This window comes from Pogona vitticeps, chromosome 1 (genome assembly GCF_051106095.1).
Source record: "Pogona vitticeps strain Pit_001003342236 chromosome 1, PviZW2.1, whole genome shotgun sequence".
Taxonomy (NCBI): domain Eukaryota; kingdom Metazoa; phylum Chordata; class Lepidosauria; order Squamata; family Agamidae; genus Pogona; species Pogona vitticeps.
In genome coordinates this window covers 68,138,947-68,164,895 of record NC_135783.1, presented here as the reverse complement: position 1 = coordinate 68,164,895, position 25,949 = coordinate 68,138,947, and the positions used below count along the sequence as shown (strand labels likewise).

The window sequence follows — 25,949 nt, the reverse complement described above, 5'->3', positions numbered from 1 at the left end:
AAGTTCACCAGGAGGGCTTTAAGATGAATTGGAAGGGGAAAGGGACATAAGCTCAGAGGTAAAGTTAGATGAAGGCTTATGCACAATTAGAGGAACAGATTGGGCAGCTCTAATGGGGCCCAATAATAATCTTCACAAAAATGTAGGAAGAAAAGCAGGCCAGAAATCATACAAATTTCTGGTATCTATTTATGAATGCCAGGGGTATGAGAAACAAAGAGAAAGAACTGGAAATCTTCATTCAGGAGGATAAATATGACCTTATATGGCTTTGGAAGGAGAAATGTTAGGGGGATTCACATCTTAACTTAATAATGGAGTAGCGAATTTTTTAAAACATTTGTTCAAATAGATTTCTTCACACTTTTCAGTTGTGTTGATAGGATGATTTTTTTTGCAAAATATTTAAAGCACTCAGTGTTACACAATACAAAACAAAATAGCATTATTCAGAAGAACGGTTTAAAAAATATCAACTTTTTTCCAGTTAAATTATATTAATAAAAAGACAGGTTAAAAATCACTTCTCTTTCTTTCCCCCCAATCTAATTATATTACTAAAGGGTGTTGGCGTGGGGCCAACTCCAGAGGCTTGATCTGGCATTTGCCTCTCCTGAAGCTTGGAGTCAAATTTAGATAATGAAGCTTCCAAGAGTACTCTGTTAGGGAAAACAAACCTTGGAGCCCAAGATAACAAGTTACACAGAGTCTCTTATCTGGTAGCTTCAAATCCTTCTCTTAATAAGCAGAGTAAAGACGCGAATGTATGAGAAAATGCACCTAGAGAGTTCTAATAATACATATAGCATAAATATATTAGACTTGGTCAGACATATATACATGGCAATATATACATTGGCATAGATATCTCAGAACAACATAACATTCACATTCAAGTAAAGTAATGACCACCAGATTCACATCTGAGTGGCAAATTGCTGTTCTCATACACTTGCTTAAATAGTGAGAGCAGCCTATCACTGCAGACATAGCAGCTGAACATAGTTGACAAGCATTACCTAAGCTTGTCCCATCTGTATGCTATCAGTCATCCAATGACTTGATGTTACAGGCATGACTTTGCATTCTTTACTACAATATTAAATGTAACCCCTTGTTCACTTAAAGGAACAAATCCTGACACTCCTCCTTACATTTACATATTGTTGAGACCCATCTGGTTACATACATACGCATGCTTTTCAAATGTTAACGTTTTAGTGAAAATATCAGACACATTATTTTCACTTGGGCAATATTGTAGTTCAACTAGCTGACTCTCTACAGCATCTTTCACATTGCAAAACCTTACGCCAATGTGCTTACTCCTGCCTTTTACCCTGCATTCACTAGCTAACTGAATGCATGCTGTGTTATCACAAAATACTTTTACAGGTGAAACAATTATTACATTTGCATCTTTTAATAACTGTTTAAAACCATGTGACTTAGTTGCACATTTCACCTAAGGCAGCATATTCTGCTTCTGCAGTACTTGTCGCAACTATGGTTTGTTTTTTAGATTTCCATCTTATCAAGGATTTATCTAAAAAGATAGCTAACCCTGAAATTGATTCCCAGTCAGAATCTGAGAAACATTTCAATTCTAGACTGTCACCTACTTTTAACAGTAGTTTTTAAAATCTTTGGTAGCCTTTAAATATCTTAGTACCCTTTTCACTCAATCCCAGTGACTTTTACAAGGTTCTGCAGGGAACTGACTTAAAATATTCACAGACGCTGCAATATCAGGCCTTGTCCAGGATGCCAAGTACAAAAGCGATCCTATTCTGGATTGGTACGGTTCCTTGTCTTGAAATTCCTCATTTTCAAGATTTCTATGAAAGTTTGTTTCCATTTGGGTTCTACCTAGATTACAATTTTCCATGCCACTTTCTTTTAACAAGTTTTCAATTTTCTTTTTCTGGTATATGGAAAAATTCCCATCTTGGTCTCTATCTACTTCAACTCCAAGATAGTTACATATTAGACCTAGATGTTTTAATTCTTTACCCAGTTCTTTACCCAGAATTCTTTACCCAGTTCTCTCATGAACCACTTAACATAAGCATTGTTTGGTGCAACTAGAAACAGGTCATCCACAAAAACCAATAACAATTGTACATCCCCCTGATGTTTCACATATAAGCAGGGATCGGCCAAACTCCTTTAGACAATTATTCCAATATTCTGCACTTTGCTTCAAACCATACAAAGCTTTGTGTAGCTGTAGTACAAGACTTGTGTTCTTCAGCTCAAATCCTGGAATTTGCCTCATGAATATTCTCTGCTCTAAGTCTGCATTTAAATAGGCAGTAGAGATATCCATATGATGCACTTCATGTTTTTGTGCTGCAGCCAAAGCCAAAACTAATCTGCAAATTTCACTTTTGGCCATTGGAGCAAATACCTGGTCGTAATGCTCAAACCTCTCTTGTGTGTCAAACCCTTGAGCCACCAACCTTGCCTTGTACTGCTGAGCATTCTCAGGCAACGTTTTTACCTTATATACCTATCTGCAGCCAACCACATTTTCACCTTCAAGCAACTTAACTGGTGAAAATACACTATGTTCTTTTAAAGAATTGTATTCAGCAATCATGGCCTCTTTCCATTTTCGTAGCCGGGCTGTTGGTAATTTTAACATTTGCTCATAGTTCTCTGGTTCACTCACAACTAGATTTACGTTAGTTACTGTAAATCTCTGACGCAGAACTCCAAAATTTGATCTTTGAGAACGTCTAGTAACTACTCTCTCTGGAATTTGTTCCTCTGTCTACAAGTTCCATGCTCCTCCTCAGCTTCTACTTCACTTAAGTTCTCCTCTTTAACTTGTTCTCGTTCTCACAGAAGTTTGCTGATCTACTGATTGTAACATTCCCAAATGGTGTGCGTGTTTTTTTTTGCCTTAGGATAATTTTTCTTTCTTGAACCTTTGGGTATATTCACCCATGTACGACAGCCAAAAGTTTTTACATGGTTTAATATTGGCTGTCTGCCATACAACAGAAAGTATGGGGTATTCTAACAGAGTTCCAAATTCTATTCACAACATAGTTCACACATTGAATAGCTTTATCCCAAAAACCTCTAGACATTTCTGCATCAGTTAACATTGAATTCATGACTGTCTGCAATATGCCTCCTTTCATTTCTGCTACACCATTTCCCTGAGGGACTTGAACATTAGCAATTCTGTGGTGTATTCCTTTTTTCTTTAGCCACTCTCTATATTGCTTACTCATCAGCTCTCTCCCACAATCTGCCTGAATGCTGGCTCAATCATAGCCACCCATTCCTTAAACTTTTGGAATGCTTCACTCTTATGTTTCAAAATGAAAACCTAAGTATATTTATAGAAATCATCTGTAATAGGAGACTTCCGGCTTGACGTCGCGATGAGACAGCAGCAGGAGGACAGAGCTCTGTCCCCTGGGCTGAATTCTGACCCGTTTTGGGACACTGTAGGGTGTCGGAACCACCCTGGAGGGGTGGTGAACTGGGGGAGAAAGCCTGTTGATCATGGGGGGCAGCGGCCACCCCGGTTCGATCCAGGAAACTCCCTAATCAGCCAATGGGCAGAAATAAGCACCTTTGGCTAGCTTCCAAGTCGCTGGCAGCCGTCTGAGAGAAGCAAGGAACAGCACCTGGCATCGCTGTTTTTCCATCGGGTGAGAATTCTTTTGCAACTAATTGCCTACGTACCCCTACATATGGAAAATAAAGAATTGCTATCTTATCTCAGTAACTTTTTAAAGCGGCAGAAAATCTGGTGAGAGGGATAGCTGAAGAAAGTAACTTTTTTAAACTATACTTTAAGAATATTTACAACCTGGCGTTATAAGCTTAAGAGACCTTCCTGAAAATTAAGTGTGGACATTGTTTTGTCTATCTAAAGTGTTTGGAATGATTCCCAGAAGAGGTGGCCTTGGACATTCTGTTGTTGCTTAAGGCTGAAAAACTGTTTATCTCCTCGTGAGCTTCTCTTTGCATTTGGCCGGAATTAACCCTAAAGTGGACTTTTCAAAAACTGTTCCTTGGGTCGAATTTGGTTCAACTCTACATAGCCAAAGCGGAACTCCTGAAATGACTCTGGAAATTTGGAATATCTGTTCATAAGCATCTAGGCAGCAGAAACAGAATGACACAACAAGGACAATTTTGGAATGAAGTAAAATTTATGCTTCAACAAATATTAACGACCGTGGCATCTCATTATGAAGAGGCAAAATTATCCAATCAACATCAGAAGGACTATAGTCCACAAGCAACTGAGAACAAGGAAGGAAATGGGAGTATCACAGATGATGTATGCCAAACCAAGCAGCAGCTTGAGAAAGTTAATCTAAGAGAAACATCAGTCTTGGACCAGAGGAGAGTACCAAGGGAAGACAAAGGGAAAAAAACAGCAAAATTAACCAAAAAAAGCCTGGAAGACTCATTGAAGATAGACCAAGTACAAAAAATGGACATAAATCAGATCTACAAAATGGTTTTAAAGACATGAAAGATGACAGCATGTTTAGAGATATAGCAGGGAATGAAAAAAGAGGAACCAGAGAGGGAATTACCTAGAAAGATGAAAAAAGGGAAAACAAGGAAGGGCCCCTTAATATCGGAAACATGTTTATATTTATCATTTGGATCTGTTAAAGGGTATATTCTATATACTAAAAGGAGAACTAAATTGAAATAAGGGAGCCCGAATCAGGGTAAAGATGTAATATGGTGACTTTTTATTTTAGGCAGACAAAACTAGATATAAAGCTGGGTCATGGATCTGGAACCACTTTCAATAAGAATGTTATTAGAAGATCTTGAGAACTTTATATAATATGAGAGTAATATTATGATAGTAGCTATACTATATACTAAAATCTGTATATGAATGGTTTGAAAGAAGGTCGGAATTTGGGGGGGATAATCGAGAAGACACTGAGATGTAAAAAACAAATAATTGTAAGCAAGTATGTAACATGATGTCTGATAAGCACAAACAACGTAGATAGATTGGAAAATTAATAAAGAAATGGTAAAAAAAGAGAAATCATCTGTAATTGTTAAACAGAATCTATTTCCTCCAAGTGACTCCTGAAATGGACCCATGATGTCCATATGTACAAGACTAAAGCATTTTTCGCGTATCTATTGCTTTTCTTGCTTACAGAATGTCTTTTTGATTTAGAAGCCTTACAAACATTGCAATCTAAATACTTATCACAACTCTTTAAATTTAAATTGCTCACACATTGTTGGGTCTTCTTTAACGCATCAAAACTTACATGTCCTAAATTTCTGTGTAAACGATATACCTGTATGCACTTACAATGTGGCTTACTTAACACATTAGTAGAACATTTCATCTCTTTTGATACATTCAAAACATAGAGATTTTCCTTTAAATGCCCTGTAGCAACTGGGACATTTTCCTTTTCTACTTTGCAAACTCCTCCTTTAAACTTAACAGAAAAACCTTCTCTGTCTAAGCATGCTACACTTATTATATTATGGCTAATCTTTGGCACATACAAAACATCTGTCAAAGTTTTCTTCGGGCTTTTTACATACACATTGCCTGTTCCACAAACTTCAATGCTGTTTCCATCTGCTAGACTTACTTGCTTCTTAGCAGAATGAGCTAACTCTGTGAGCCATGTTTTCTGTCTACAAACATGTTGCCTGGCCCCAGATTCAATTAGCCAGATATCTTGATTGTTAGGGTCATTAGCATTAATTATTGATACATAGTTCGTTTTATGCTCTGAAGTTCTGTTTACTTTCCCATTGTCCTTGTGACTATCTTCACTTTGACGTAAACAGTTCTTAGCCAAATGTTTTTCACTGCCACAATGAAAAATTTCTTTTTCTTTACAGCTAGGACTTTCTCTGGGATCTCTCTCTGTCCTCATCCTACATGGAACTCCCCTGTCTGCGTAGACTTGGTAAAGACACGTCTTCAGCCATCTCATGTCTCCTCCTTTCCTCCTCCAAGACCCGTCCTGATAAATATGCACCATCAGACTTGCTTCTGGCATGCTCTCCAGGCTTATCACTAGCGTCTCCCAGCTCTCATCCAGGCCGCTCATTGCATTTGTGTGCCTCCGGAAAAGCCGTGTCACGTTCCTGCAGGTGGAGAAATAACTCAGAAAATTCCTGGAGATAGTTATGCTTTGCTCAGAGAGTAGCCTCTTTCTATACAGCTTACAAGCAATCATCATTTTAGATCCAGCTGTCTGTCATATGTAGATGGCTCTTAACGCTTCCCAGACCTCTTTGCTTGAAGCTTTTCCTCTCACATAATTGAGCCACAAATCATCCACGCATAGGATTATGGAAGACAATGCTCTCTCATCTTTTGCCATGTCTTCTTCATCTAATTGGGCTGGAGGGTTACAGCAGTATTTTTCTTTGCAGCATCCGACTTTCCTTTCACTTCCAGGTGCATCTGCAGCTGAGCATCCTTTTGGTTTTGGCCCAACCACTTCATTAACTCTGGAGCTACTTGTCCTTGTCCTCTGCTTTTCCTCAGTAGCATGTTGGACACCTTCCAACCTGCGGGGCTCATTTTCCAGTGTCATATTTTTTAGCCTTTTGTTTCTGTTCATGGAGTTTTCTTGGCAAAGATACTGCAGTGTCTTGCCAGTTCCTGCTCCAGGTGGATCGCGTTTAGTCAGAACTCTCCACTATGACCTGTTCATCTTGGATGTCCCTGCAAGGCATGGCCCATAGCTTCTCTGAGTTACTCAAGCCCCTTCACCACAACAAGACAGCAATCCGTGAAGGGGAAGGGTGTGACTACATTGACATATAATTCAGAAAATCTGACAGGATTGGGATGGTCTGATTCACATTGTTTTCTGTTGAATGCCTGATGTAAAAGGTGTTATGAATCAACCCAAACTCACTCACTCTCTCACACACCAATCCATAGTTTTTTCCTCTGCTGTTGAGGCTTCTAGATTTTTTTTAATAGTGGATGCACTCACATTGCTTCAGATGGTGGGATCGCTTGAGCTGATGTGGAGAGCTTTTTAGCCATTTTGGGCTACAAACAATGAGTTTAAGCTACAGGAAGCCATAGGATGAATATCAGGAAAAATGTCTTAGCTGTTAGGACAGAACGACAATGGAACTTTGGGAAGTGCTTAGTGCTGCAACACTGAAGGTATTCAGGAGAAAATTGGACAACCATCTGTCAGATGCTTTGATTTGTATTCCTGCACTGAGCATGGGGTTTGGGCTCGATGCTCGTATAGGCTCCTTACAACTCAATTATTCTATGATTCTGTGATTATATTTCAAGCCATTCCAGCCAGCTCCAGCAGCAGTGAGAGAGGCAGGGCAGTAAGAAAACTGCCTGCATTTTTAATTTCCTCCCCACACCTGCTGCTTGGGTCTGCTTGTTTCCCTCTTCCCTTCTCTTCCAAAGTAGGTGACCAAAAAAAGGGGGGGAAGAGGGGAAGAAGCTTTGAGACAGCCCTACTCTGTGCCTCCTGCAAATCTGAACTACCAAAGCAGAGCTATTTTAAGAAGCTGCAAACAAGGTGAAGTGAAAACATATTTCTGTCTCTCTGCCAATCTTTTCATCCTCATCTTTGGTCAGGCAGCTGGCTATCACTAGGCCCGCAGGTCTTTAAAAGGAAAGAAGAAAGAAAGAAGCAAAATGGTACAGGAACAGGGGGACAGGTTGATCCAGGCACCAGGTGTGGAGAGAAAAGGATTCAAACAGTTAAACTGCAAAATTTCTTCCCCTGTCTCTGCTGACTCCTGTACAGTATAGTCAATTGAAGCAAATTCACATGGGGAAACCCAACTTCCCAGGTGTGGTTTCACAATGGATCCATTTGTATTTTTCTTGTTCTGTAGTCACACCCCAAATGCAACAATACTTCCTAGTCCTGCTACGGTATTTCTCGCAAGACCAAGATTTATGGCCTTGTTTTCTTACTTCCAAGGTTCTCTCCATGTCCATCTGTACTGCAAGGTTGTACTACTGATTCACCATTCTTTAATCAATGTCCACTTGTGGACTTTTTGACTGATGATGAGCCACTATAATCCTATTATGTCTGAATGTATTGTGAAAGTGGCTCATTGGTCATTTCAAAAGATTAAATGACAGCCAAGGAGGGTATTTTTTATGTTTGTCTTATCAAAAGTTTAAGCAAGCATAAACTATAAACCCTGGGTCAATAAGGCTCATCCTAATCCACCCTTCTATCTTGTAGCCTACCTTTTCTCATTGATTAAACAGCTTTCATGTACAGGACAGGGCTATAACAAGATGAGTGTGAAAGCCTTTTGTGGAATGCACTAGTTAAGCTTAGCTAGATTTTGATTTACCTCTTTTATATTTATTAAAAATATTCATAATTAATTCAGCCTGTGTGCCTTATTCCTGCTCATATGTGAAAAATCTGCTGATGATTGCTCAGATAAGGTTGTTCTATAATTGGGCTCCTGCCGTTGGTCTCTGTCATTCCCAGTCAGCCCATATCCTTAGTTGATTGCATTAATGTTTCATCTTCTATGACTCAGTGATGCACCTCTTTGTTCAAAGCAAAAAGCTCACCACTTTTGTCCTCAATTATGTTAATTTTTAGATTCAGCTTGATTTGTCTTATCTGTTTTCAGATGCAGTCAGTTGAAAATGATATACTGTCAGTGGGAGAGGAGAAAAGACCCCTTTCTGCCTTGAGAGGATTCGACAAGAATTTCATCATCATTAAAAGAACAGGGGGGAAAAAATCAGTCCTAGCATTCTTATCCTCTTACAGATTTCTCTCATATGGCCACAGACAGTTTTGGTCTCTCTGCGGCAGTAGTAGCATTCTTTCCAATAGTGCAGTGAAATTCAATGTCATTTTCTCTCACCTAGCCACACAGTGATAGTAGGAATAAGTACTCCCTGAACATTGAGGGAAAGGCATCTATGGGCCCTCCTCCTTCTCATATTGCTATATCTACTCTTTTAATAGCTATCAGATGTAGTCACTTAGCAAGGAAGACGGAGGGCCTTCCACTGTGTGTGCTTTGAAGTACTAGTTATCTTTAGACAGTATCTGAAGTCTGCAAGGAGAAAACTTTTCCAAGAAGTACCTATAGATTCTATACAATGTAGAATCCATGTGCTGCCTAGCCAATGACTTCTTCCTGTGTAAGACATAGGTGGTATCAGAAGAATAAGATTGGAAAGCTGGCAAAAACTGAGAAGGACGAAGGTTATATAGGCAAAGGTTTTGAGTTCTGATTCAGAGTCAGCATTCTTATTCTGAAGTGTAAAGACTCTGCCTTGCAGGAATTCTTGGCTTTAGTTTGGCTTTTCAGCTCCTTTTCCATACGTACATGCCAATGATGGCAATTCTTCTCCATACAGCTCTATGCCGCTAGCACTGTGATCTGATGTGTACTTGCCACAATATCAATGCATTGCAATTCAGCAGGGTGCAGCAACTAGAAATAATAATGTCCTTTAACAGCAGAGGCACTTCTTAATTGCATTGCAGAGTGGCATAGTGAGAGTGAAATTAAGACCCATCAGCAATCCAGCACATGCTAAATGCTCTTGGCATTTCTTCCAGATCATTGCAAACCATGTTCAACATATCAAGGAAACAATACTTTCATCATCCCAAGAAAGCCTGCCACATTTTAACAGTGAAAACAACTTGCTTAGAAAGCGAAGCCTAATGTGTCAACAAGACAGAATTCTGCTTTGCACAGGCTAGAGTGCACACTCAATAGAAGAAAGCTACATGTGATCACTGCCTAGAGCTTGTGGCATACGCTAGCAACTCAGCATTTAGCAATAATGGAGAATGCATGTCTCATTTTCATTCCCCTTGGGGGAGGAAAGTCACAAGATGATGTCCTGAAAACATTCTGCCATGAGGCAGCTTTTTAATCTCAGTGATGTCTTCCAGTGTTACCTTGCCCATGATAATAAATTTATAATACATTTTCTTAAAAATGCAGATGGAATAGAATGAAAAGAGGATGAAAGCCCTTGTGTATAAGGAAGAAGACATCTTTTTTTATTTTACTACTTTAGAAAGGCCATCTTCATTTTTCCTCCTCTAAAAAACATAAATGGGCTACTTTTTCCTGCATTATAGGCTATCACTGTCAAGGGTTAGGCATAGTAAGGCAATGACTCCAGACAGCAGACATTGGGAAGTAGCAGCAGCTGTCTCCTAATTGTGAATGTGTTACAAAGGACCACGCTATATTGAGTGCTGGTAGGTTCTTACTATCAGTAGTAACCACACCAATCTGAGAAAGAATAAAGACTGAAACTGAAACTAGGAAAAGGCCCCCTGGACAATATAGAAGTAACTGCTACATCTGTAGTTTCTATCCAGAAACTACCTTTATATTCAATTAAGAAAACACCTCTTGGTGTACCATGCTGTGTTAACGTTCACTTAAGTTCTGAAATGCTAGGAAATTGTTGTAGGGGCACACATTTTTACAGATATGCTATTGGGGCAATGTTGATGTGGACTGGCATTCCATATTACAGTCATCACTATCTTGGAATACGATGGTTGCCAGTAGCAGAGCAGTGGATCTAAGTCCTTGGTTTGTCTGCTCATTGGAATGTATGCTTGGACAAAACACAATTGAACCTGTCATATAGTTGAAACCACTGTTTCACATTACAAATATCCAACTGGCAAGAAACATCCCCTATGTAGAATTACTGATCCTTAACATAGGGCTATGACTGTGTACCTATGATATTATAGTTTCTACCTCAAAAAGGTAATTAGATGCTAAGCACTTCATAGTAAGCAATGATAGCAACTCCTTATAATGAGTGAAGGGTTAGATTGCAAATTGCATGGATTTTCTGAATAAGGAAACAGACTTGAAGCAAGGCTGGTGAAATGGGCTAACAACTCAACCTGACAGCCCCACTATGTGCTATTCATAGAAATAAACCTGTATGTTGGTGGCTGATACTGACTGTACACTATCCAAAAATGTGATTTTGTTTTATTGAATTGCACCAGCAGCATCTGCCACATCACAAAAAAAAAAAAACCAGAGCACAGGTCACCAAAGACTTTTATTCCTCCTCTTGCTATCGTACTTTTATTCCAGAATCAGTACTGTGCATACTGATAGGACTGTGAACTATATAGGCACGTGATGGCGTCTCCAGTGTAAGAGGGAGATCGTGTATTTTTTCTTGGCACATTGGCCTCACCTGATCAGGAATGGGAGCTCTGTCTCTTTGAATGGTAAACATTCTTTTTGATATATAGGAAGCAATATGCTGGCCTGGTACACAACAAGACAAAGATGTTTTATTTATCAAGCTCTCATGAGCCTTGATTGCCACAGCTTTTCCAGCAGGCAGTCTAGCTGGCACAGAATGTAATGGCTTCCATATTTTCTTGCTGGTTTCCTGTCAACATTTTACATCACTGCTATGAAAGCAAGAGAGATTGGCCTGATGAATAGCAATGAAGGTGGAAGAACAGTAGGCAGAGGCAACACCTTGAGAACCAAATTAGTATTTTTATGAGTAAAAATAAAATAAAAAAATAGAGAGGATTAGCCAACAGCAAAGCCATGTGGAATAATCATTCTTAGGGAAACAGCATGCTTTGAATTGCAAAACATTCCTCCCTCATTCCAATGGGAGTCAAAATAAGCCTTACAGAGGATGCATACTGTACAGTCCAGATACAAGGGTGGGCAATACCTTTTTTGGACTACTGAAATATCAACAAGACCAGCTTTTGAATTCTGCAGGAGACCTTTATCAAGCTGAGCAGAGCAGAACTTGCAGAGGGGAAAAGAGAGGAAGAAATAGAAAAGTGCAATGTGATGTGTGTGCTGCTTATATACCATCCTATAGTACTTAAAGCTATCTCTGGGTGGTTTATGATTTAATTATGCCGGCCACACATTGCCCCCCCTCCCCACAGCACGCCGAGTACTCAATTTACTGACCTTGTAAGGCTGGAAGGCTGGTTCAACCTTGAGCTGACTACCTGAGCCCAGGATCAAATTCAGATTCTTCACCACAGTATTGCAGTTTAACCAGTTTAACCACTGCGCCATGAGGCAGATTGCAATCCACAAATGATCTCTCTGAAATAAACCTGCTTAGTCTGGAAATGCCACACTACTTTTGTTTCTGTTGTTGCACAAAAGTTCAAAATTAATCCTATCTAGATCCCATCTGTAGTTAAACTAAAGATTCAAAACAGGAACTACAGATTTGAAAAATCAGTTTGATGTGTGTTAGTAATACTGTATCAGGCTTCACCTCAGGGGACATAAAGTCAACCGTCTTTATTTGCTTTTGTATACAAAATAATACTAGTCACACGGTGAATCTTTCATTGCTTTTTGTCAATGTGCATGGCAATGTGCATGGCAAACCTCCTATCAGAAAAGCTGGGTATTAAACTTGGTGGCACAGAGATCCTTCACAGCCATTGTCTTGGGACATTAGTTTTGAAAAATACTTTTCATTCCAGAATATAACTAAAACATAAAATTGATCAGCAGGTTACTCAGCTGTAATTGTAGTTCTTTGAGTGGACCTCTGTGAATCACACTGTGGGTGATCCGCGCCTGCGTGGAGCCTCTTCGGAATATTCTAGAGCTTCTGTGGTAGCAAAAAACACATTAGAATAGACCCCTCCCCCTTGGTATAAGTACTTTGGTGCCAGGACTCTCCCTTCAGTTCTGTCAACTGCCACAAGGAGAAAAAATATTGCATGGTGTGACAAAGGAGAGGTCGGGTGGGATGTGTGAATCACAGGGGTCCACTCGAAGAACTATAATTCCAGGTGAGTAACCTGCCGTTCTTCTTCGTGGCCTCTGTGAATCACACTGTGGGTGACTAGCAAGCCGTCTTACTCGGAGGCAAGGTGTCACACCAAGGCAGAAGCCAAAACAGGACATCCGAATGCCGCATCAGACTTTTGTCGAACATCTTGTCTATAATGTAGATGGTTGTCCCCATGTAGCTGAGGCGCAGATGTCAGGGAGAGGCATACCACGTAGGAATTCTGTAGAGGCCATCAACTCCCTGGTGGAATGAGGGTGAATAGCTTGTGGGACCGGCTGTCAAGCAAGCTGGTATGCAAGCTGAACAGTAGAGGCCACCCAGCGGGAGATTGTCTGGGAGGAGACTTGTAGGCCTTTGTTAGGGAGTTGATAAGTGACAAACAGGCATGGGGAAAATCGAAAGGCTTGCATTCGTGACAAATAAAAGGAGAGGGTCCTCCTGATGTCCAAAGTATGAAGAAGTCGTTCATGGGTTGTGGATGGTGACAGAAAGAAAGATGGGAAGATGAGTGGCTGAGAGAGATGAAACTGAGACACCACTTTAGGGAGGAAGGAGACATTGAGGAACAGCTTTACTTTATCAGGATAGAATTGTATATAAGGATAATCATGGCATAGGGCCACAAGGTCACTTGCTCGGCGAGCTGAAGTAATTGCAATAAGGATCTGTCAGTGGGTCGAAAAATGCGAGGAACCATGACTGTAAAGACCTAATCTTCAGGCATACATGTTGTATGACTGAGGTTATAGAGGCCATGGTGCCTAGTACACGTTGGACGAGGATGGCAGGAACCAAGGCATGGAGGGTGAAACCTTGGAGAAGGGAGATGAAGTTTTGTTGTTTGTTGAGCCGGAGGAATGCGCAAGCTCAGGTGGAGTCTATGGATGCCCAATGTAATGAATAACCTTTGTAGGGCTCATTTTGGATACTTACATGTTGACCATGAGACCGAGATCACGAAGGAGGGATAAGATGAAAAGGGTGTCTTGGCGAGCGTCATGGCAGGAATGAGCTATAAGTAGCTAGTCATCTATATATGGGAAGACAAGGATCTTTTGAGGCCTGAGGAAAGCAGCCACTGGGGCCATGCACTTGGTGAAGACTCTGAGTCTGAGCATGTCTGAGCACGACAGAGGTAGCCATGGATTTAGCCATGGCATCTACCATGTGTTTGGCAGAGAACATTTGCTGTTTGGCGACAGAGAGGCCCTCCTGTTGGAAGGTTTGTGCTAACACTTTCTTGTCTTCTGGTAAAGAGTCAAGAAAAGTGGCCATGTTATCCCAAAGGAAGCGTTGATATGCCCCCATAGCTTCTTGGTAGTTAGCTACCCTCATCATAAAAGCTGCTGATGAGTAAAGCCACCTGCCCATAGAGTTGATTCTTCGATTGTCTTTGTTAGGTGTGATAAGGGATTGTCGGTTTCGAGATCAGGATTGTGAGGCCTCGACAAATATTGAATTTGGGGCTGGATGTTTCTTGAGAAAAAGTGCTCCAGGGTCGTGTATCCAATAGAGATTATCGATTCTTTTCAAGACTGAATGAGAGGAGGCTGGTTTAGTCCAAGATTGCTGAGCAGTGCTAAGGAGAGATGTTAGCATGGAAATATGGACTAGGGTAGTTGCGTCCTTGTAAATAGGATCATAAAGGTGATCCACCAGTTTGGTTGTGGGGCGATGGATTTGAAGATCCAGTGACTTAGCCATGTGGATCATGAGTTGAGCGTAAGTTTGAAAATCCTCTGCTGGGGATGGAGGATCTACGTCTGCGAGGTCGGAATCTGGAGTTGTGAGAAGCAGAGATAGAGTTTGTGGTAAAGAACCACGCTCTGAGACCTCAGGATCGAGCCTGGAGTCAATAGAACGTTGATCGATCTCGGTGTCGAGAGGATGTTGGTCATAGTAATGTTGACGGTGGCCTGCCGCAGAAGAGTGTGGCATGTCCATGGACATTTGTCGACGTTGAGAGTTGTTGACCGGAATCGATGTTGAAGGTGCGTCCATGGATGGAGGTAAACCAGATGGGATCTCAGTATCGAGGTCTATGTCTCAATATTAACAGACTGTGTATCTAGGTTGGTGTCGTTGTTGAGGGCTAGCAACTGAGAAAGATTGAAGTGGAGCATCCATGGACCACGATGGATATTGAGGGTCATTGATATTGGAATCAGTGTCTCCATGGTGTTGAAAAGGCAACTGAGGCCGATTCGATGGACACATAGGTAGGTCTGTAGAGTAAATCGAGGCTGAGGATGCCAATCAAGAGGAATGATTTCCATCATTTTGAGCTGGAAAATATGTAGTCATAGGGGCTGCGAATGCTTCGCGGGTGAAAGTGTGTTTCTCAACTGCCCTGATTTTCACTGATGGTTGATAAAGAGTCATATGATAGCTGCGTGCATCCAAGTGATAAGAACTCTTCGACACGGAAGATTGTTGAGATGGAGGTTTGCGACGCAATGCTAATATCTGACTGGAGGAGGTGGTCGGTCGAGTATCCACAGCCAGCAGGTTAGAGAAGCACTGATTGGGGCAAATGTCTACCCGTTGAGCATGCTGTGTGCAGGATTGATCGACACGTGCTTGTGGAATCGCCTCATATGATGGATGTGCCTGACAGCACACTGGTGGCCTTGGAAGCCAGCCCAATGACATAGAATAGGGTGCTGTGCCCGGCTGAGGCTCTGGTTCCTTTTTCTCTGGTGAGGCGTCAATGGACAGATTAGGAGAAGAGATAGAGTGCTGGGGACTATTAGGCGAGGAAGTAAGACGGTCTACTCACTCGTCCCATGTCGGTGACTGATAAACCGGTTGATGAATTGGAAGTCCCTCATCATCAGAGGGTGAAGGTACAGAAATTAAATCTCCGGGTTCAGAAATTTGCTGTGAATGGACTGTAGAGGTCTTTGATTTGGTTTGTTTAGATCGTTTTGGTTGCGGGGGACTGGGAACTGGATCGGAAGGAGGCTATTCAGAAGGCTTTGATGTTGAAGTTTTCGATGTCGGCTGTTTAGACTTGTGTGTTTTAGAAGTTTTCGATGAAGTGGAAGGCGCATCAGATGACTCCTCATTTGAAATTTTTACAATGAGGGCACAAGGAGGTTTAATGCGCCTCACCTAAACAAAAGAGGCACATGTTATCACAAATCACACAGTGCTTGAATGGGCCCAAAGGGGGCATGAAGAATAAAGAGAAGAAAAATCAGAGGGAGGGAGGTATGGGGGGTTGCGACAGTTGGAGGCCGAGGCATGGAAGAGAAAAAAATTAAAACAGTATATGTAACTCTGATTATTAAGAGAAAAAGATTTTTAAGTTCAGCAGTCAAAAATTGACTTGTTTCGCTTTCAGACTCACAGAAGATAGACGAAAGAGGCTCTTCAATGCGCCGGTTGAAAGAAACTAAAGGGAGAGTCCTGGCACCAAGATACTTATACCAAGGGGGAGGGGTCTATTCTAATGTGTTTTTTGCTACCGCAGAAGTTCTAGAATATTCTGAAGAGGCTCTGCGCAGGCACGGATCACCCACAGTGTGATTCACAGAGGCCATAAAGAACTTTCGGTTACTTTCCCCCATTTTTACAGTGATGAGAATGATTCTAATTTCTTAAAAGACATATTGGCAAAAATACTATGGCAGCTTTGAGGCTGACACATTTATTTTAGAGTACACTTTCATGGCTATGCCCCTCTTCTTCAGAAAATAAGAAGTCTGAAAAATTGGATTGTTCCCATAAAAGCTCACATTAAAATAAATTTATTTTCGCAGTGTCTAGCATTTAGCAATACATTCACAAATGTTGTTTTTCTTTTCTTCTTTTCTTCTTTTTCTTTTTCTTCTTTTTTACAATAGTAAGGATGAGAGTATTCAAGGGGAATGAAAAGTTGTTTGTTCACATACTTAAAATTGCAGGATCAAACAGTAAGGAAACTCACTTCTAGGATTACAGGGAATTCAACAGTTGAGATATCTGATCTCTTGCTTTGGAAAGATGGCCATATGGTAGATTTTTGGAGGAACTTTACAAGAGGGAGTACCCTGAGTGTTTCTCTCTCTGAGTTCTAAAGGGATTGTTTTATGTTTGCTGTTATGGCAATGGCCAATCCAAGCCCGAGTGTATCACTATTTCAGGGAAACAGAAACCAAAAGGCAACATTGCATGTCGTTGGTGGATCCTCATCAACTGCCTTCAGAAAGTAGGATGGGGAATCAGCCTTGACAAAATGAAAGGTAGACATTGTATCTAAAATAATTAGCAATTAACATCAGTACTGGTTAACCACTGTATGTACACTATAACTGCTTAAATAAACATATTTCATTTTAGTTTCCAATGTTTCAGGACAATTTATCTGAGGAAACTGACATATATGGTTTGAGGGGTTTTTTAGTTCAAAAGGTATAACAGAGTTGTTAGAGCCACGAAATGAGAAGGCTGATGGGCTTTGTGATCACAAGTAATTAGGATAGCAAATAGTCTCTTAAAGATAGAAGTTAAAGAAGTCAGCCACACATAGGGATGTCTGCCAGCAGTGCTCCTGATGGGCGACTAGTAGAAGAGGTAGAATCATACTGAATGAATCCTGCCCTGCCTCCAGGAGGACTGTGCTTTTATTAACCTTACAAGCTCACAGATAGTTGACAGAGTTCAGATAGGACAATGGTTACATAATGCCATTATGATAGGCCTAGGAAGAGGCCCTTAAGCAAGCTCTCTATCACCTATGAGAAAGAAGAAGAATGGGTAGTCACGTCCCTCAGAAGCAGGTGTGATGTCATCCAGGAGGGTTTGCCCTGCTACTGTAGATTAAGCCAACAGCTTAGCAACCTTGGGAATGGCACCCCTACACAGAGTCACTTGTGTTACTTGGAGGGGGGATCCCTACTTATACATTTATTTTTAATACTTCTCTCCTATTCTGTAGAGCTGCCATTAGCACATTTGACAGGAGCCACAGACTGAAAAATGTGAGAAGTTTCTGAAAGTGATCTCTTCATGTTGTATCTTTGTTTGATGGGGGCCCTTGGAACCTGAGACGAGGTCCTAAAAGGGCCATGGCAGAAAAGAAAAAAAAGGTTGAGAATGGCCACTGTAGAGGACACAAATATGTGCAGGATGACATGAAATTTATGTATAACAAAACCGATACTAGTAATGATGCTTACCGTATTTGTCGGCGTATAAGACGACTAGGCGTATAAGACGACCCCCCAACATTTCAACTCAAAATATAGAGTTTGTTATATACTCGCCATATAAGACTACCCCCTCTTCCGCACACCTTCCACACACCAAATAAAAGGTGCTATTCATTGTCACCATTGTACGGCTGCAGCGCGACCACATTACCTCTGGCCCACCCCTGCATCTCCCTGTGACCAGCACTAGTGTGCAAGTGCGCATGTGTGAGCTCTGCGTAGACAAGGGGCGGGCCGGAGCGCTGCTGCTTCCCGCTGAGCAGAATGGGCCGGTCACGTTGAAAAGGTTGGCACCCCTGTCTTGCTGCTGATGCTCGCCGCGGCCGCGCTGGATACCGCGCGATACTGGATGGTATGTAGAATGAGGTGGGCAGGCATCGGGAGGCTACTATGGGCACCGGGTGAGCATTGGAAGGCCACTATGGGCAGCTATGTCTATCCCAACTGAAGTGCACCTGGTGTATAAGACGACCCCCCCACTTTGAGGCATGTTTTCAGGGCAAAAAAGTAATCTTATACGCTAGCAAATACAGTAATAATATCTTTTCATCATCAAAACCATCCGTTAATATAAAGATATGTAGTGGCAAAAACTAGTCAAGTTATTTCAGCACGTAATCCAAAAGAGCCCTGAAGCACCTTTCCCCCTCCCTGGCAGTAAAAATAACAAATTAAATGATGAAACATTTGCTGCTGAGCTGAGTAGGGTTGTTAATGAGAGGGCATTTTGGAGGTCATTAATTCATAAGATTGCTGTTAAGTTAGAAGTGAACTGATGGCACATAACAACAATAAAACCTTCTGCCTGATGCTTCATCTGCCTAATGGTAGGACTGACCTTTCCTAAACGCACAGATTCGCACAAATGTTTTGGATAATCCTCAACTCCAAAGCCATGAAGCAGCCAAACAGACCTTTCTACGTGCTAACTTTTCTTATTTGATGAATGCAGGGTGTTATTGACATATAGTGGCCAAAATTCTATTGCTTAACATGCTAAATTACACTAGAGTTGGCTTATTAAATCAATAGTAATTTGGTGTTTCAACTCTTCCATGGGTTTCATTAATTTAAATGGGCATACTCTAACTGCAACATACTTGAGCACAGAAAGTTGCAGTCAGAGTAGGATTTTTTTGAATCAATGGAACTTATGGAGGGGTTGACTCAATAAATCTCCACAGATATAGTGGGCCTACTCTAGTGAAATTTGCTATGCTTAGCAAAAGGATTTTGGTCATTATGCTTTGTGATGAAACACGGGAGGAAGCTGAGGTGTGATGGATACATTCCAGTTCTTTTCCAAACTTACTTATTCAAAAGCAGCTTCCATTCAATTCATTTGCATCATCTCCATCCATCTTCATTGATTTACTGAAAACACCCAGTGTCCTTTTACTCATTTAGTTTCCTCCCACCCTCTCTCTCTGTCATCAAACCGATTTAAAGAGAATGCTGCTGATAAAGTAACAAATCCTTTAGCTTTAGAACCTTTACCAATTTGCTGACGATTGGGAGTTTATAAAAGAGTCAGAGCTCTTGGCTTCTCATTTTCACACACCCCACTCTTCAGGGTAACCACTGAGATCAGCAACTTCACAAACCAATTAAAGCAAAGCATTCTGGGACAGGCTTGCTCTACATGACAAACTGGCCATTCTTGCAGAGCAGCAACTCTGCATTAAAATAGTTTATTAGGATTCATTGTTGTATATTGGTACAAAGAGCAGATCAGAGTCACCAATGAGATAGAGAACTTCAGTGATTCTGGCCCCTCCCATTTTTATCCACCTTAGGAACATGAAATGCTGCATTATATACTGACTCACAACCATTGTTCCAACTATCTCAATATTGTCAGTTATGATTGGCAACTCTTCTCCAAGATGTTCAGTAAAAAATTCACCTAGCCTTGCCATGGCAGCCACAGAGCTTGGGAATTTTACATGCAAAGCACATACAGTATCTTACCATTGCACTAACATCTCTCCCTGATTCCCCATGGAACTGTCTGAAAGGGACAATTGTCTTACCCCACAGCCCAGTCCATTGCTTGGCTCACAGACTATTCTTCTCACTTCTGGCTCAGGAAGCAGGCCAGCACCACATCCTGGGGTGGGACACAGGACACCACCCATTTGCAAAACGTACTCTTCAGTGCCATAGCGTTGGTAACGATTGTACTGCAAAAGGGAGGGGGAGAGAGGAATGCATTTAGTGTAGTTTTAAATGCTTTTCAAAATTTCCAATAATGTATTTCACCAGTCTATCCTATTAATCCTATTAATCTTTTTCTTGCTGAAATCAGTCATGCTTGCAAGCACTTACCCAAAAGTACTCAATTTCTGGCTCTACTCTTTTGTTTTGTCTTTTAATTTTCATGTGTAAATACTCCTTAAAAATCAGTTCTGTTGTTGTAAGTCATAGGCAAGAGAAGTGATTTACTGGGTTCAAATTGACGGGAAAGCCATATTTTGCTACAGAACTTGACATTTTTTATTGGCTCAGCTAAAAAAATCATGCCATTATAGCACATATCAAGTGTTATTTTTTGCAATACAGAAAGCCAAAGAAATACACAAATCTGAAAAAAAGAAGATCGTACTAAATGCATTCACACATGTCACTATCCAGTACTGTCTCCCTTCTTTACTGCTGAAGTGGTATTTTCTATGTATCTTTTTTTAAAAAAAAAAATTCTGCATCATTTCAGTAAGAAATTATGTAGTTCAGTTAGGCAGACAAGCTTATCAAACAGCTGAATGCTATTTTCATTGATAATATGATTCATGCTTTCAGTTATATTTACTAACCTCCCTCTCCTCAGGAGGAAAGAAATCTTAATTTGTTTCTAATGAATATTTTAGAGCTATCCCACACACCAAACCAATCTAGATGTAATGGCAAACTGGGATAAGATCCATACCTCTTTGCTCGTTTCCTTAACCTCTGCTTGCTGTGACTTATATAAAATAGATGAAATGATTTCATAAGGTGATCCGGAAAGAGGTTTTGGAATGGTCAGGTGCTTATATAGGTATTTACCCTTTGCTTTGGACCCATTAGAAGTATATTTGATGCCATTAAAACGGCTGCAGATATAGCTGAGTCTTGAGCAAAGCACCCACATAATTTTTCACGTGATTTTTCACTTAAAACACTTGTAAGCATGACTGATTTCAAATACAGAGCTAGCCAGCCTGGCAAAGTTAAAACTTCTGCAATATTGGTGTTGTTTTTCAGGAGATAAATCTTTGTTACCAGCCTCAACTCTGCCATGAATTCATGAAGTTAAATGGATAGAGAGAAGGCTATAGAGAGAAAGCCAGACCTTCATTGACAGTGGCTTTCTCTATGAGGGTAACTAAATAAAGTAGTAGATTTCTTAGATGGCAGAGGAGACTGTCCATGGAGTATGGGGCACTCCAAAATGACATTTTCCTAGAGGCAGGAAAATGTCATTTTTGAGTGCCCTATACCCACCAATCCATTTCCCCTAAAAGTTAAAACAAAGAAGAAGAAGAAGAAGAAGAAGAAGAAGAAGAAGAAGAAGAAGAAGAAGAAGAAGAAGAAGAAGAAGAAGAAGAAGAAGAAGAAGAAGAAGAAGAAGAAGAAGAAGAAGAAGAAGAAGAAGAAGAAGAAGAAGAAGAAGAAGAAGAAGAAGAAGAAGAAGAAGAAGAAATATTTTCACTCATCCCAGCCATTTGCAGTTTGTGTGTATGGTGAAATACATTTTCAATACTTATATATGGAACTTTTAAAATTATGACTTCCCAAGTTGCTTTAAAACAAGACATTCCATCTACCATTTCAGGATTTAGATTTTATCAGCCAGTCTAGTGCATCCTTAAGAGTACTGAACTGGAACTTGGGAGTTCTAGGTTCAAGTCCCCTGTTGAACCATGAAAATCACTGAGTGACCTTGGGCCAACCATCCTCTCTGAGATCGGACTACCTCATAGGGTTGTGGTGAAGTTAAAGTAGGAATAAGGCAGCCATGTGTGCCACCTTGAGCTCACTGGAGGAAAAGTGGGATAGGAAGGTAAGTAATAATAACTAACATTTATTAATAACTACATAAATAAGGCCAGGAGAAGAGAACACTACTAAAAAAAGAGGGGATTAGAATTAATTTTATCTTGCAATTCCACTCTCCCAAATGTTTAAATAATCATAAGCAAATACTTTACAAAATGGAGAGTTACACTTTTCTCTGCCACTTACTTTTTTTCCTTTCCTCTATTTGACTTAACCCATTTACAAACCATAGGGGAGAAAAGGTCATATCCAAAACACAGTAAAGCTGTCACTTGCCAGGATACCTGACAGATCTCTCCCCCCCACAAGCTTCCTCCTTGCTAAATGTTCAAATATCCTCTCACAAAGTGCCAGAGAATCCCTTCCTTCTCACTGTTTTGGTCAAGCTGAGTCAGCCTGCTGGCAGTACAGTCCTTCACAGATCTACCTACTCAGAGTGAGAAACAGGACCAACTACAGTGGTGCCTCGCAAGACGAAATTTATCCGCTCCATGGTTAATGCCATCTAGCAAAAAGTTCTTCTTGCGAGGCACGGTTTCCCATAGGAATGCGTTGAAATTGAATTATTGTAATGCATTCCTATGGGGGAAAAAGTCCAAAACAAAATTAAAATAAAGTCACCATGTACTGTAGACTGAGCCTGGCTCCTCACAGTGCCTTGGTAGCCCCGAAAAGCAGGAAAAAGAGCGCCAAACAGCTCAGAGCCAGCACCCAGCAGTGAGCCGGCAGCCATTTTGTGCTCTTCTCTGCTCCCTCCCCGCCTCACAGCTGATTGGCACAGGGTCTTAGAAACTTTACCTGGGCTTGCCCAGCACCAAAAAAGAGCTGGAAATAGCTTCCCCACGGCCCCTCCACAGCTTTCAGAGGCTTACCCGGGGGCAGGGGGAAAGCACAATTTTTTTTATTTCCAGCTCTTTTTCAGTGCTCGGCAAGCCTGGGGAAGCCTCTAAGACCCAACGTCGATCAGCTGTAAGGCGGGGAGAGAGTGGAGAAGAGAACAAAATGGCTGCCGCTTCCCTGCTGGTTCTGGGCTCTGATGCTGCTGGTAAAACTGGCAGGAGACCTGTGAAAGGGGGACCTCTGAAAGCAGCACTGGGTGGGGGGTGTCCCCCCGCAGCAAAGTGGGCCCTGCTTTGTCTTGCGAAGCAGGGCCATAGGAACATTTGTCTTGCAAGGAACCAAAACCCTAGCCAGACTCATTTGTCTAGTGGGTTTTTCATGCCGCGAGGCGTTCGTCTTGCAAGGCACCACTGTAAGTTCAGTGGCAATTCCTCCTTTGTATGTTCATACAGAATTTCCACAAGAATGCTGAAATGATGGCACTGTAAACTGATAGAGCTTCCCTTGCTGGAAGCTTAGGATTGGGGACTGAGCATGAGGTGGAAGTGCTGGTCGGCCAGCACAGGGAAACTCCATTGACATGATGTTACATGCATCCTGGAGGGCCACAGTTTTCATGTACAACTGGGGAAAGCTGTTTTTATGGATTACACCTCTCAGAAACCCTGGCCAGCATGGCAAGTAGCCAATGACCATGCTGACTAGGGACTGTGGGATACAGAATCTGGGAACAGCAACTTTTGTATGCCTTGGCTTGGAAATACTCTGGAAACATGGTAGCTTTGCTAGAAGAAAGAGCAAAAAAGGCATTGTTCTGCTAGATGCATTTGTGTGTGCAGAAAGTGCAACCCTGGATCTGCTGAAACAAAAGCTTATCCCCACCTTTAAATCTCACCCCTTCACTAGATCTACCGTAAAGGTAACGTAACTAAATTCCCTCCACTTGGTTTCAGTGCAAGAAGTTATTTCTGGTTAAAACCCCAGAGTAGAGCTACTTTTGGACTGAATGGAGCTGGAAGGTGGCAGGGTTTGAAAAGTGAGGGACTTCCCCTCCCCAGCCCCATTAGAAATGCTATCTAGGTGGAAAAGACTTTCACATACTTGCTCACACAAGTTGAGGAAATGCCACAAGACTTTTTCTTAAAATTACAAAAAGAACAGATTTGTGAGATGTTTTCAGAACTTTTGGATTTATACAACTCAGTAAATATATTTAAATTGCTTCTGCACAAAGCTTTGAGAATATTTTCTGCCTTTATTGTTCACAAAAAGGAGATCCGAAGTCATAAGTCTACTCAAAGAAACTAGATCAAGGAAGGAAAAAATATGCAAAATAGCAGCAGCATTTAGATATCTGTACTACAGCATCTTTCAAAGGAAAGCACATTTAAAGGACATGGGAAATACTTTGGAGCTCTTATCCAAACACATGATATCATTGTCCCAAATCATTTCAAGATGTTTTGAAGCTTTATAGTAGAGTTCCAATGAACGCAAAATACTCTCTGTCTTCTCCTTGGCCTAACAAGACTTGCAGCATAGCATGAAATGTCTTTGATTTAACTCTTCGGTGTTTGTGCATTTAACTCTTCAGTGATGGAAAAGGGGTATCCTTCTCTGTTCCACCAGTTTGCCCACTGTTTGTTATTTTGGCAGTAAGAATTGCCATTGGTTTCCTACTATGCCATGAACTTTGACCACATGGTGCCATTTGACGATTACTGTATTTTTCCGTTTATAAGATGCCCCCCCTTTTAACCCCCAAATTAAGAAAACTTAGCTTTAAGTAGTCAGCCTCTGGGCTCAGAACACGCGGTCATTAGGAGTCCCTGTTGAATCTGAGCCTACAGGTTCCACCTCCAATGAGGAGTGTTCCAATTGGTTTGTTCAGCATCAGCTGACATCAGTTCCATACGGCTCGTGACTGGAGGAAGCCAAGTCTCCTGACTGGAGGAAGCTAAGCCTTGTGATTGAAGGAAGCCTGTTTACAGAGGCACGGTAGAGGCCACTTTGTTCCCTCCGTGTTCTCTGCATACTTTTGTGTATAACACCCCCTCAATTTTTAGTGTAATGATTTTAGGAAAAAGCAATGTCTTATACACAGAAAAATATGGTAGTTCATCATTTTCAGTTCTGTCCTCTGCTATAGTACATTTTGTCTCCCTTATTTAATTCACCATTCAGAACTGCAGGAAACCATGATAATGCTTTAATACAGCAGATCAATGCTCTGTCTAGCATAGCAATGTCTATCTGGCTCTTCAGGATTTCATGGAGAAGACTTTTTCATCACTGTACTTGGGGTTTTTACTGGAGGCTCTGAGTACATCTCAGTCCAAAGCACCTATTCTGTTACTAAACTTTGTGCCCACCTGCTTCCCTCTGTGAATCATGATCACCAAGGCACTAATCTTAAATCTGTTTTCAAGACCTTTAATCTCCTCCACACAGGTCTTAAAGAAGGGGCAAGGGTGTGTGTGCACATGTGTATTGTGTGTAATAGAGGACACATATTACTAAGCCTGTCTTTATTGTGACATTTCTTAAATTCAGAAAATAGCTGGCTGGTAGATGTTAAAGATCATGACTAAGAGATCACTAAAAGAGCAAAGATGGGTAGATCATACAAGGTTTAAATACATACTTTTTGCTCAGGAATACTTTGTCCTCCTGCTTGACTGTCTGCCATTTTACACTGCCTGCTTACTGCAGGAGTCTTGAGTTGAAACACCGTGGCAGATAGCAGATGTACCAATTAATAACCTGTCAAGGCTGATGGATGGGATAAAAAAAGTCTCATGCACACATATATACACGCAAACCCCTACTGTGTGTCTGTATGTGTTCCTCTCCCCAATTTTGGGCACTGGGAGGTTCATGAGAGATATTGTGCTTCCCTGGAGAGGGAGGAGGCTGTCTCATTAGCGTCTATCTTTCATGACACCATGGTGCTGCCTTTCAGATGTTAACTCACCTGCTCCTCGCCCAGAATTCTGAAATGATGCAGCTCTTTAATCAGGGAATCTGGACAGCCAGCTGCAGTAAAGAAACATAGAGAAATA

At 41.2% G+C, this 25,949-nt stretch overlaps 1 protein-coding gene across 4 annotated transcripts in view; it reads right to left on the bottom strand.

Annotated features, from left to right (window-relative positions):
• The window catches only part of PRKN (parkin RBR E3 ubiquitin protein ligase), a 982,733-nt gene that overhangs the window by 128,844 nt on the left and 827,940 nt on the right, over positions 1 to 25,949 (bottom strand). For all 4 annotated transcript variants that reach the window (XM_072994451.2, XM_078383207.1, XM_078383208.1 and 1 more), the window contains 2 exons: positions 25,862 to 25,923; positions 20,043 to 20,192 (listed from right to left, as the gene is read on the bottom strand). In XM_072994451.2, the coding sequence (XP_072850552.2) occupies positions 20,043 to 20,192; positions 25,862 to 25,923 (212 nt within the window). The remainder of the gene's footprint in view (positions 1 to 20,042; positions 20,193 to 25,861; positions 25,924 to 25,949) is intronic.